Source organism: Manduca sexta, chromosome 12, assembly GCF_014839805.1.
Source record: "Manduca sexta isolate Smith_Timp_Sample1 chromosome 12, JHU_Msex_v1.0, whole genome shotgun sequence".
NCBI classification, from domain to species: Eukaryota; Metazoa; Arthropoda; class Insecta; order Lepidoptera; family Sphingidae; genus Manduca; species Manduca sexta.
In genome coordinates, this window is record NC_051126.1 from 14,203,497 (window position 1) to 14,218,049 (window position 14,553).

Sequence of the window (14,553 nt, forward strand, 5' to 3'; positions counted from 1 at the left end):
GAAGACACATCAAACACGAGTGACATCGGGTTAATTATTAATTAATAATATTTTATTACTTTTTCTGCGTTAAATAATATTTGAGTGACAGAAACAAAAAAATCATATGTTAAATTACATTAATACAACTCCATTCGGACGAAAATATGCACATATTTCCAGAGATCTTGTCTCAGAAAAAATAATATCCATTTGCAAATATATTATTTTAAATTAAGCATAACTTAAGAGCCTCGACTTGAGACGGTTGTATAAACAGACTACATCTCAGTTCATTGCGTAGGCTGGAGCGGATTCAAAGGAACTGGGGGACAGCGGCGGGAATCGCCCCCTATACTTTATATCGGAATGTATGTCTAGTAGTACCTAGTCATTGAAGACTCTTGTGCAAGAATATATAATCTCAGATAGCTGAGTCTACTGATTCAATGTAAATGGGACGTTCAGTGTAAACTGCAATGCAGTAAGTTTTATTATTAGACGTAGGTACTGATCATGTCAATTATAATATCAATAAAAATACACCTACATCAGCAATTGCTCATTTTTATCCACAATGAATTAAATACGAAATAAAATCACCTTATGGAAACAGTGTCCCCGTCGCTTCCTAAAAATAATATAGCTCCCGACCGCGAAATCCAAGTCCGCCCCTGTGCAAAATTGCTTTCCTATAACAGGCCCTGCCATTTCTCTGTCGAGTGTCGAGTACTGTTAGTGCCCGGCCGAGAACTCCGACGTAAGTAATTAGTCTCAGGACATAGACAAATACTATCATTACATCTAGTCTATGCAGTTACTCTGAGTAACTAATGTTAATTTAGCGGACATTTGCATAATTACAAGTCTCCATACTTTTCTAATGTCCAGCTAAACTTAAATTTTGTATTGTATTTATTCATCTTATTGCAGTGATATCAAATATATTAATTCTACCATATTTCTGTACCTAGTTTAGACAAATATATAACTTAGTATAATTTACATATAATTTGATAAAACTAAAAATAAAACTAATTTTGTAATAAGATAATAAATGAATAAATGTGTACTGTAGGCAACTAGGCTAAAATTTGCATCTTCACGATACAGGCTTGCCCAGTTTGAAGACCATAGGCTATAAGTTCATATGGTAAAGACTTGTCAGTTTAATATAGTGAGTGCAAAAATTCAAATCTAAATCCAATATTTGAAGCGTACGAATTTAAAATGAATTAACTCGGAACATTCATTTACCGATTATGAATTTTTATAATAATTGCTCAACTTTACTAAACCTTTCTCAAGAGTACTAGGTACTAAATAAAATTATTAAAACTAAGATGCATTTGTTTTTAATGAAAGGATAATGCAAAAGATGGCGGGAACAACACACCGATCCAATCTAGAGTTAATCTATAACACATTATAGTAAATAGCACAAGGCTCACACAATTATCTTTAATACAAGCGGGAAAGTAGGCGGTGATGCAAAGGCGCTCTGTGTCTACGCAATGACGAGTATATCGCTCGTATGATAGAAGGATAGCATGATATAGCAAGAGGGAGCTCGTCACACTACTACTATTCTTACAATTTATACGGGCAAATTGATCCCACTGCACGTGATGGTAAGTGAAGTGGGGTCCAATAGAATGTCGACTGACGAGAGATGATTACATCAACAGTGGACACAATTATGCCGGCCTGTTGGAACCGGATATATACAGGCTGATTCCGGAACGTACCACCTATCCCATCACCAGCAAATGAATTTTAAAATTTATTTATAATATTTTACTGGCTGCAGCAATGCTAGGCAGCTATATTTATTTCTCAACTATTATATCAAACTAAAGATTACTATGTTTGAACACTGACATAATTGAAACTACTGATCCGATTCTAAAAACTTCACTAATAAAAAGGGATAATCTTTGTACTCAGAAGAAGCAGTGAACAAAACTAGTTTTATAATAAAGCAGAATCGCCCAAATATAATGTCAATTAACCAGAAATTTTATCTCTGAATGTACACGGCCTAACCGGGAACTCTTATTGTCAAACCACTTCATAATAGTTGATATTCGTTAGATGTTAACTCTGAGCGTTCAATAATATCGCTTGGAGCGGTCTCCCGCCGCGGCCTGTGATGTTAGCAGATTCGCCGCGCGCCCGACTACCACTCGTGCGTGACGGCACAGGGCTGCACCACCGCACCACCGATACTATGTGACTAGATTCAGATGACAACTTGGGCATAATAAATGAATCCTTCTCATATTATCCACAAAAGGACACTATTAAATTATCGAAACAATACAAAAATCATAAACAGAAAACGATCTACATGATCTTGAATAGATTCATATTACTTGACATCTTCGGCATTATAAATGACTCCTTCCGTTGTCATTCCAAAACGACACAACTAATAACTGAAACAAGAGAAGATGACACAAACGGAAAACGGTCTACATGATTTCGTCCTCGCCCGATCATTCCTCTGAATTAAAACTTCATCCTAATACGAAATTAACATCTTCCGTTCCACTACAACAAAATCCTCGAACACCAATTAGAACACGGGCTTTGTTAACAAGAAATCTGCCTCCTTGTAAAGACATAGCATGAAATATAACGTACAACTATTATAATACTAGTAAACGTTCTTGCAGCCCTAGGCAACACGGAGCCGCGGTACCGTTCGCTCTGAGAGCTGCGGCCTAACGGACCAGCACAGATGCGCAGCCGGCGGAACTGGCCGCTAAAAACATCTCGCCGCTTCTAAGTGACAATTCGATTTATTGCTATTACAAACCAATGATTATTAAACGTGATCACGGAAATTCATGAATATAAGGTCTATAGCGTCCAATATTAAAGATATAATGAGATTCTGATGCTATTGGAAATGTGTTTGGTTGGTCAGCATAAGGGGGTAAAGATCGATTATTCTTAACTCCTAAGTTATCAACGATCAGGTCATGTCAGAGGGTTAACTTGAGTAACGAACATGAATAAAAACATGCCAATCTTTAATAAAATATCGTTTTAACTCAAAAAGACTAGTGTCAACAAACTGCGACTTGCAAGCACTTTGCAGATACTCTTGGAAACCAAAACACCAAAACAAATACTCTTGGACGACAAAAAAAAACAATGTACCCGCGATCTCACATTTCAGACACATTACCCACTAATAAATCTTAAATGACACCAAAACATTTAACATAAACTCTAAAAATCTATACATCATTATAATAAAGAAATATTGCAACTCTAAGATGCAATATACAAACCGATCAGTTGTAATGTCCAATCTCTATAATTGCAACGTAAAATTTAAGAGCCGCCGTAATGGAGAAATTATTGAAAGCAAACCGCTCGGATTCCTGCTTCGCGTGGCAGAGTGCTCCGGCGGAACTATCGGTGTTTCAGTTATGTACTTTAATCATTGCTTCAGATTACACTGAAATCTCTTGATTCGAATAACCGAGATAGTAATAGCACAAAAATGTTTGTTAGTTAAATAAATAAATAAAATAAAATGCTTTAGTCATCACGGAGGCGAAAATAGTTGCACTTATGATAAGTCAAGGCACTTCAGAATATTTAGTTATTATTTAAATAAAGTCGCTTATATAACTAACTAAGACATTTTATATTGGACATAAAATAAACGAAAGACTAAAAAGTAAACAAAGAAGCCAGCTCGGGCTGGCAGGAAAGAAGAAATAAAAATGATGTATATAATCTTAATAAAGATAAAGGGAGGAACGCGTCGCGATCCTCACCGGTGAGGACGACTAAAGCCCTAACCTAGCTAATCTACCAGCCTACCCAGTTCAACAATTTGGTTTACATTTTTCTACTTATGAAATTTACATTCCATAATTACTTTATTCTTTGGATACAATGCGCAATAAAATATCAGTAAAGCGACAATTACTAGAAATCTCAACGTATGCACTCTGCAATTCCAAGTCTAGAAATGGCGGAATATATTTTTATTTGCGGTGAAACGAAAGCTATAAATTCGTACAATTTTTCCCCACAATGGCTTTAAAATCTTTAGAAAGTTTAATAAAAACTAGACAATGGTTTTCAGCACAATAAAGATGCATTTAATAAATAATAATATTTTTTATATAATAGAAGATGTTACTGAATATAAACACATTTATAACAATATTTTATTGCAAGTTTGTTATATTAACGACACAAATACCTACTATTGCCTCTACTACTCTCTGCCTCGGTGGCGTAGTTGCACTGCATGTGCGGTACGACAGCCCTCTAAAGGCCTGGGTTCGAATCCCGGGTCAGGCAAAGTGATATTTGGGCTTTTCTGCTCAGTATTAGCTCGGAGTCTGGAATTTGTAACTGATATCGCGATACGCTCGCCCCCTATCCCATTATGGGACGGCACACACTTGGCGAAAAGTGGGTGCCTCTGCATACCCCTTCGGGGATAAATGCGTGATGCGTGCGTAATACCTACAAGGTGCAAATTAAATAACTGGAAATAGTTGAATAGACTTCGTACTTTTCTCATGAGACTACTCATTTATGCGTCATCGAATACCGTTATAGATTAATGCAAAATCAGACATTTTTACATAATTCTATTTTTAAATGAATAAAATAGCAAAACGGTTAATGATAAACGAATATATATAAATTTCGAATTGGAATCATACGTGCATTTCAGAAAAGGGCCCCATTAAAATCACGGAGCCAAAAGTCTTAACCAACGCGGTAACAAGGCGCAGTATCGATGGCCAGCCACTAGCGGATAGCAGCGGCTAACGATCGCCTTGAAACGTGACGTTCCCGCGGGACTGCGCGTCGTAAATCCAGGGATCGTGATGTGAAATAACCACCGGTATCGCCGTATCGCATATTGTATGGGCGAAAGCGATTAAACACTTATATATTTTTTTTATTTCTTTGAATGACGAGACGAGCTTGCCTTTCGCCTGATGGTAAACGATACGACCGCCCATAAACAGTAGAATCACCATCCAACACCTTGAATTACAAAGTATTGTTTGGTATTCCACTGCGCTCGCCATCTTGAGACATGATGAGATGTTATGACCTGTAGATACACTGGCTACAATGCCCTTCAAACCGGATCACAACAGTGAATGTTCCTGCTGCTTGGTCTATCTGTTGCGGTTTGATAAATCAAGATTAGAGTATAGTAATTTCCTCCCTCAGGTCGAACCAGTTCTGTGCCTTCTTCGTTTTGGCGGTACACGTAATGCAGAGTTTTAGTTAAATATGTAAATAAAATAAATCACGTTAGATTTTCGCAGCTGTGTTTTACTCATTATGATTCTTGCGAATACATTCATGGTTTTGGGTTTTTATGTAACGAGATTCAGAAAACCATATATTTTTGACGCTGTTACATCAAATTAATGGATATTGTAACTTATTAAGATACAAGATAATCTTTTTGAAAATTGGTTATCTGTTTTTTGACATAAAACAAGATCGTTGGACCGTTGGTTTTGCAAGATCCATGAATGATCGTCATATTTCCGCTCCTCCTGTGAGCGTGTCGCCCCCGGTTGCGGCTGAGAGCGAGCGGAGCGTGACTACGCATCTAGCGTAAATCCTTTTATCGCGCGACGACAACATCTCGACTCCACTCGCTCTTTACCAAACTTACGTCAGACCCTTATCTATCTACTTGCCATCTAAACATAGTTTTGAATAATATCTTATTAGGGTTTTAAGACTTTGTTGATACAATAAAGTCTATAACCAGTTGAGTGGACCAATGGTAATAGTGTTGCGTCGCAAACATACTTCGTAAATACATCATTTTCCCAGTAACCATCCGCATTTTATAGAAATAACTAACTAAACTATAATTCATCCAAAGCGTATCTATAAGACATTTTGGATGTGGTAACATGCATAAACCAAACATTATAATTATTATGCCTTTTTTAAAATATACTAACTCAGTCAGCACTCAGTGTGGTTAAAAAGTGCAGATGTGACTGTAAGGTTGCAGTCGATGCGAAAGGCAATTACATTGTGTTTGATGGGAAACAATGGAAGGATGATGGAATTCTTGGAACACGGGAACACGACTACGTGGCGGGCATAATCAGGCGCTGATCAAGGGGAAGATCATAGGTTCATGACCTGATAAATGAATAAATATTTATTCTAATTGTGATAGAAAAAAACTAGTAGTAGAATGATGTCATTTAAGTCTGATTAAAAATACCTAAAATCAATGACAATTTTCTTATTTTCGTTAGAAATGCACACCTGCATTACGTTATTTTGAAGCGGATAAGAAACTATTATAATGAAGTTAACGATTGATAAGTAGATTTTACCGATATATATAAATAAACCAAGATTTATTCATTTCGAATAAATTTTAATTTTGCGTCAATTGCACATGACGCAGTAACCACAGGAAGATTAATTACTATTTATAGAAATTAATATTACATATCAGAAAAGCCTACACACATAAATTATATTAATTCAAACTCCAGGGTTGTTTATAACATATTTTCATAAATGACAATTGCGCTAAACAGGTACATAAATGTATCAACCAAAAAAACGTTTTCCGTCCCTATTTCAATTTGACACGATTCTAAATTTCTAGTCATCACCTGTTGAGAAAGTTTGATAAATCTGACAACATGCGAATCTTGACAATTATTCACAATTATTAGTCGCAGCATCATATCTAGTTGAGTCATGGCGTATTCAAGTGTCAGTCGCTAGCGCGGTGAGAGTATATTGAGTTGTGATTGCAAGAGATATTGGTTTCATGATTACCTATTATTTCATTATGATTATTTCTTAGCAGATACAAGTGGTCATTTTGATGAAGCTTTAGTGAAAATCGCATTATGTTTTAGAAGAGACTTCGAGACTTAGGAAACCAGTAAATAAATGTGGTTTTAAGGTTTTTGGAATGAAAACTAAATTGCGTCACAGTACTAAAATTATTATCAGATATGGATTTCTAACAAGTCATAGTAATGATACTCGCCCTATGTTAAATAATTCCAGAGTAGTTCTTGTAACACTTCATTAGAAAATGTCTATGAATTCTGCCACAGAATCCATTTATCTGTCAAACTATAAACATGTACGTACCTTGTTTAACAGAGACGTATTTATCATTAAGAGCAGCGACGAAGGCGGCTTGTGGCAGGCTGTCCTCCAGAGAGAACAGCTCGTCGCGCGTGACGGCTGTGGAGCGAGTCTTCAGCACCGCCTTGGAGCCGATGGGCGCGAGGTACGCGCCGGAGCTGTCCCGCAGGGCCAGGGCTCCAGCGTGGTACTCAGCGCTGAACAGGCATGTCGCTGTGCAATCGTCTTGCAGCTGTTGGACAAATTTGAGGGTTGAGTAAAATATCTTCAGTATAAAGTTGTTTTCTGTCTGAATTACAGGCAGGAACAAGTTGTTTGCCTGATGGTATGCGGGGTGCTATTTGTGAATAACTTTAAATTTGACGTGAAAATATATCTGCTTGGTCAACCACAAACCTTAAATATTACGATAGTTTATTATAAATTTAGAGTGCTACCATATCGTCATCAATAACTGTTATAAATGTCAGCAGAAACCTTGCAAGCAGGTCAAAATCTGTAACACACCATTCATCGCGTAATGACTATGCTGCAAATTCCATTCACATTTTCAAGAAATCCATTACTCATATGTTTAGCATTCACGAGCAATTGTTAATTTAAATTAACTCATATTTTGTACCATGTTTTTGCAAATTGACCAAACAACAAAGTCGCTGGCTTAATGATAAGCGACAGACCATCAGACACATTGAATAACAAATTACTGCATAACACTGCTGGCTAACCATAGTCTTGTAATACCTAGTAATCAGTACATAACTACAGGCTATGCCTAATAACCTAGTTGAAATAAGGAAGAATTAAACCCAGAAATGAGCCATTGGTAACAATGGCACCGATGGTTGATTGGGCACAGTAATTGCGCTGATTGGCTCCGACGACAGTGTTCCACGCACTGATGTTACTTCGGAAATGTCTCAATTGATTTGTTGCAATCCGCATTTTGATTGACGTGATTGAATGTATGTAAGTTATTTTAAGATATGTAGATAACTTTGAATTCAACTTTGAGAATAGCATTCATTAAGTTAAGTGCGAAGAGAAATTATAAGAATGGATGAAAGAACAGTCGCAATAGGATCATTGTGAGCATTTGTAACCAAGAATCTATTTTATGTGGAATCTGTTGATTTACTATATAATATTCCAGGTAAAGTGATGGCGCTGCATGTAGATCTTACAATATCTTTTAATAGAGATTTACAAAATCTTTTTGACAATCACACATCAACAATAATCTGCTCTTATTAAAAGTCCCGCAAATTCTCCATGTCTAGTATTCTCTCGCAATACAATCAATCTACCATCGGAGCACAATTCGTAATCGCAATGATTACAGGTATTATATTGATTGACAGGGTCCCGCTAGTTCTCACGGCGGCACCATGAACCGCCGTGAACCACGCGCGTTCCCACGGGCCTAATGATCAAATAATACGCCTCGTACGCGCACAGCCCGACCCATTGTTTGTAAAACAGACGTTGACGTTCGCTAAAACAGACATTTTGCATCGTTGTTTCCGTAAATAGTGAATACAATTATTTTTGTTAGATGCTCAAGGGTAGCAGCGGAATTGTCAAACTGTCTTGTAAATGTCATGCTTGTAAATGAACAGGGTTCTGGTGTTTTTGGACCGTGGTGATAGCTTCCAACAAATATCACTCGTTATTCTTCTTTGGCATAAGAAATTCAAAATAAATGATATTTTATACAATTTTCTCTCTTTTTACGTAGTTGTACTAATAACTGACCAGTGTCATTCAATAAGTGTTCTGTCATTCTGCGAGAGTCTTGCGTTTGAAGCAAGTATGGACTTGAAAACTTTTTTATATTCAGTGGTTGTAGTCTTGTTATTATTGTTTTGGTTTAGACATATTTTTTCACCGACTGACAACCATATTAATAAGTTATTTAGTTGTTACGTTTCTTTACAACATAAAATATGAGAATTCCAAAAAACGAATTATTCAGGTTTTATGTAACCTATTAGCTTCCCCATAGTTTACATTTTATTTTTAAACGCAATCTAATAACAGAGTTTTTTATTGTTTCGACTCGTTTTTAATTCTCATTCACGTATGCCAAAATAACTGCGAATAAAATTACAATAACATAATACAATAGGATAGTAAGTAACCATTTATTTATCTGAAAATATTACCAATTCTTCCAATCAATGAAATTCAACACGATATTTCATTATCAACGCTAACATAATACAATATTTAAGGATAGTACGGGATCGTTCATTATTTTTCTGAAAATATTACCAATTCTTTCAATCAATGAGATTCAAAACGATATTTCATCAAAAACGCCAAGTTCGCAAACCGACTGCGACACAAATTAACTCGTGCAGTCGATGTGCGAAAACAAAACGCATTGTCTTCACTGCGTTGAAATATTGGAACAGCGTTATATGCACGCTTACAAACCACGCAATTTGTAATGCACGGGGAAATTTATCATTACTGGGTTCAATATTAACCCCCTTATTCATAGACGTTTTTTATCTAAGGACGGAGTAAAGCTGTGATAACTAGTCTGTTTTTCAGTGCTGACGGCATGGCCGCCTTCGCAGTGCGAAGCCATAGGGCCGTTGTGATTGGCTAATATTGTTGTATCTCAATAAAAAACGTCTATGAATAAGGGGGTAAGTCTATAAAACATTTATTTACACCTAAAACTTGAATATTTGGTTAGTTGCGTAGTATACTACTTTTAATAATATTTACTGACCCTTTTAATATTCTAAGATGTGTGGTAAATAATATGATTAAAATTGGGGCCTTAGTAGGCGTTAAGTAAAAAATAACATTATTACGAATGTAAACTATCTATGGAATATTTTTATCAATTCCCGTGTCCATTATATCACTCCTAAAGCTATTTCTCTTCTTTCTATGTCTTAAAAATATTTTTATATTAGTTATAAAGTTACCCCACTGCACTTGATGGTAAGTGGAGTGGGGTCTAATAGAATGTCGACTGATGAGAGATGGTTACTCCGCAGCAGTCGACACAATTATGCCGGCCTCTTGGAATCGGATATAAACAGGCTGATCCCAGAAAATTATCCTCGCTTGCATATCGAAAATTAGGCGTTAGTTTAGCTTGCGTAGGTCATAAAATTACTCATAAAACAGCCGTATAGATATCTCACCTAGCGAGGTAAGCTAAATTAACCCCCATTGCATGACTCTCTTTTAACTCAGTTTTATTCAAAACGCATCTGCAGAACTATTGTATATCTCAGCCTAATGCGGCGTAGAGAGCGGACGGATGCTGCAATGCGAATCCGAAAAAATCAATACTCGTAGACGCACGGCGCAGCGCCCGCCGCCGCCGGCCCGACCGCCGCGCGACAGTGACTGCACGCCAGCGACCCGCGCCTGTCTGGCGACACTGGCTTTTTGTACTGGCATTGCTATTGACGAGTTCCGTTTGAACATCTCTGAGATGTGTCTTTTATGTGAGAAATATTAGATATTAAACATGTTTTGTGATTTTATGTTTTTCCATATTAAAAAAGAATTTAATATTGATGTTTTATCTCACAGTATCTATATAAGAAAACAAATCTTATCATTAATTAATTGTTAAACCTTTTCAATGTTATCATCGAAATCAGTAAATTTATAACAAGTACAAAAACATAAATAGTCTTTATCCAGAAGGGATAGGCAGAAAACCAACCAGGGCACCAACTTTACGCCAAGTGACTTTCTTCCCAAAATGTTGCAGGGGACGAGCCTATCGCAATATCGGGCACAAATCACTAACTCCGGAATAATACTAACCAAAAAATTCTCACTTTGCCCGTCCCAAGAATCGAACCCGGAACCTCAGAGCAGTATGGTACCGCGGACGCAATAAAACTACGCCACCAAGACAATCCTTCAACATGTAATTATATAATCCATTATGTTCTTACCTTCCCTCCAGCGCTCAAATACTTGTTGTTGCAGGTGTGAAGGGCATATTTCCCTCCCTCGTCAGCGCGGAACTCCAGCGTGAAGAGCGTGTCCTCGCCCCAGGGCACGTTCGCGTCCACGTGGATCTCGTCCAGGGACTCGGACAAGTGAGCAAAGCGCTTGCGACCGATCGAACGCAGGTTCACCTGGTGAACACAAAATAAGGTTTACTGGTGAGATTCACCTGATTATGATTGAGGTTAGGTTAGATTTTTTTGTATCGGATCCCGCAGTCAACACCTGGAGAAACTTGCGAAGGGGATACTGGAATGCCCCGGCTTAGCCACTGCAGAGATCTGGAGGTAAGTTGGGCGGGATATCTGGGAAAGGAAGTATGAAGAAAGGAGAAGAAACTCTTTTCGGATGGGTGGAGGGAGAAGGCCGGGAAATTGTCGCGAGGCCTCATAGGCCTCAATGTGAATTGGCAACTATGAGGTATACACACTTACCTCTCTGACTGTGCCACATTAAACTACAAAATGACAAAAAAATCTCTAATCCGTAACCAGGATTTTTGGCAAAAAAATGTTTTTTTAAAGAATTTTGCGCATTGTTATCAAAACTAAATTTAGTAGCGTAATGTAAAAATGGCCCTGTATAGAAAACACATTTTCATTAATATCATGAAAAATATTGTTGATTTGTAGTAATACTTCATTATCATTTATATTAAAATGTTGGAATTTTTTAAAACATCACAGCATCTTCATGTCAGTACTCAGATATATGCACAATGTTTATTGTGATCAGCATACCACGATAAAGTGAAAAGTAGCATCAATTGATAATATATCTTTCGTCATTTCCTTTGAGGTATAATAATATTTAAACAAAGCGTACTTTGTTCTTCTAAATCACAAAAAAAAAATCAAAAGAATCAGCGATGAAAATTTTACAAATCTTGTTAATGAGTAAGAATTTCTTCACTTAAATGGTAATAAGGCCTTACCTGAGGCCTGGCCGCGAGGTGCACGTGCCACAGCTCAGCGTCTCCGGGCACCTTGGCGGTGCAGGTAAGCTTGTCGGAGCTGGAGCCGAGGAAGTACCCGCGCTCCACGTTGCGCAGCGCCCACCGACCGCTGTTGTCGTCTGACACGCTACAGAAACATACATGGTTAATACAACACGAAACATCTTACATCTTAACCCTGAAGGTAAGCGGACGTGCACCCAAGTACCTAACCCAATTTCCGACATGTATGTTCTGTTCCATGATGTTATGAGTTATCATCATTCTGGGCCCAGATTTGACTCCAGGATAATGCTGAGCAGGAACATCCTAATATCAATTTGGTAGACTCGGGATGCGAACCTGTGGCCTTGGACAGCGTCGTACCGAGATAGTCAAGGTGTCATATACAGCATGTTTATGGATAAAGGCAAAATTTAAATTTAAAAACATAAAAAAATTTGGCAGTCTTTCGGATTACAGGTTTCTAGATACTATATCCACTATATCAATCTGGGAATATCGTAAGAGAATGTTGGTTTTCCATATACGACGAAGAACATAGGTTTTTATATCCCACCGATGAGGAATATTATCAATCAATATACCGGGGATCAAGTCATAACTTATAGCGAAATATGCTTCAGTCTTTTGTGCCTGGAGACTTTAGATTAACGTCTTTACCGTAAGTATACACCAAGACGATCTACAAAGGGCACGCTATGTGTTTATTATGCCGAACAAAAAATCTGTCACTCGATGTTGATACTACATAGAAAGAGCAACACGTATACTAACTCTTTTGTGACAATGAATGCACACATAAATAACATCTCATCCAAAAAGATGTTTATCTAATAGTCTCTTTTATGCTGTTATACTAAGCGTATGTGGTTGAATTTTATCAACATTTCAGTATAATAGTCGGTCTAGATTCTAAAATAACTAAATTCCAGCACTGTACCGTTGACATTTCAGAATATATTTTGAGTATTCTCCCGAGTGGTGTTAATGTGTGGCACAATTTCTTCATCAGATGACATTACGAGCTAGAAATGCCAACGATGCCATTCAGTAATGTCAGGCAAAATGTCAAACATTCCGACCACCCGACGGCATATATTTTGGAAATTTTAATTCTAGAATTACATTTGTACGAAACTCAAATTCGAATTTGGATATTTTATTTTCAGAATACATTTCAAGTTCATAACAAAACTAATAAAAAAACGTATAAACTATTTGTTGATAACTTTGTAAAACTGAATATATAAAACATGGTACAGACCAAATCATTAAAAAAACCACGTTATAAAACCAAAATGTGAAAGGGTGAACAAGTGCTTATTAAAATGTATGCGGAGGAATCTCCCTCAACATTAGGGGACAATTCAAACTATTTACCTTTACAAGTCAGGCACGCGCGTCATTAAAATTAGGGACACCCTTTTATTAAAATGTCAACTCAAAAGCGACCTTGATCTTCTCATATAAAGTAGGAATTTGTTTATTACCCTAAGTTATATTTGGGCATCCGCTGAAGGGCTCCTCGAGCGCTCGTTAGGGGCTAAGCTCGTGCCTTTATTAATTTTGGGGGTTGTCGTTCTTTGTTCACTTTGCACTTGAAATGTTAAAACGGAATTTTCAATGTTACAAGGGTTCCTTATTTATTTATTTTTTAAATCCGATTTACAATAAAAATAAATTAGATTTGTAGAAGTCGCATGAAACTACTCTAAAGTACGAATATTTTACGAAGTTGCAGCTTTCATTTGAACAAGATTATCTCTGGAACTACAAGTCGTTTCAGATTTTTTTTCTCTCTACCATTATACATTATTTTGGAGTACCTATAAACCTCTACTTTGAGTTTCTATACGATCAGTATTTCTATACGATAATTTCATAGCAATATTTAGAGGTACGAAACAGTCCTTGTAACATACAGTTGTTATATAAGAATGACAAAGATATGTATTTTTTCGCTAACCTTTATGCCTATTACATTTTCTTTTCTATATAAAAAATACCATCCCTATTTACCCCGACGTAAAAGGAAAGGGTAGACTGACTCACGGTGAAATGAGTCATGTACAATAGGTAGTTTATCTGCGTTGCCTGGTGGTTGCCAACTGCCGAACAATAGCAACGGAAGCGCCAAACTGGCTTGATAATACCAGGGATCAATATTAATGGCAGAAACGCGGTTTCCTGTTGGTAAGGATTAATTCTATGTCCTGGTTGAGTAGTGCACAATAATGATATATAATAATACTGCTGGGCACGGGCCTCCTCTACTACTGAGAGGGATTAGGCCTTAGTCCATCACGCTGGCCTAGTGCGGATTGGTAGACTTCACACAGCTTCAAAATTTCTAAAGAGAGTATGCAGGTTTCCTCACTATGTTTTTCTTCACCGTTAAAGCAAGCGATTATTCACAAAGAATACATATAATTTTTAGAAGTCAGAGTTGTGTGCCCTTGGGATTTGAACCTGCCGAC

At 37.1% G+C, this 14,553-nt stretch overlaps 1 protein-coding gene across 1 annotated transcript in view; it reads right to left on the reverse strand.

Moving 5' to 3' along the window:
* Positions 1 to 14,553, reverse strand: part of LOC115448757 (protein singed) — a 54,863-nt gene that overhangs the window by 5,774 nt on the left and 34,536 nt on the right. Inside the window, exons 4-6 of the mRNA XM_030176310.2 lie at positions 12,053 to 12,200; positions 11,064 to 11,249; positions 7,129 to 7,357 (exon numbers count right to left, since the gene is read on the reverse strand). Of these exons, the coding sequence (XP_030032170.1) occupies positions 7,129 to 7,357; positions 11,064 to 11,249; positions 12,053 to 12,200 (563 nt within the window). The remainder of the gene's footprint in view (positions 1 to 7,128; positions 7,358 to 11,063; positions 11,250 to 12,052; positions 12,201 to 14,553) is intronic.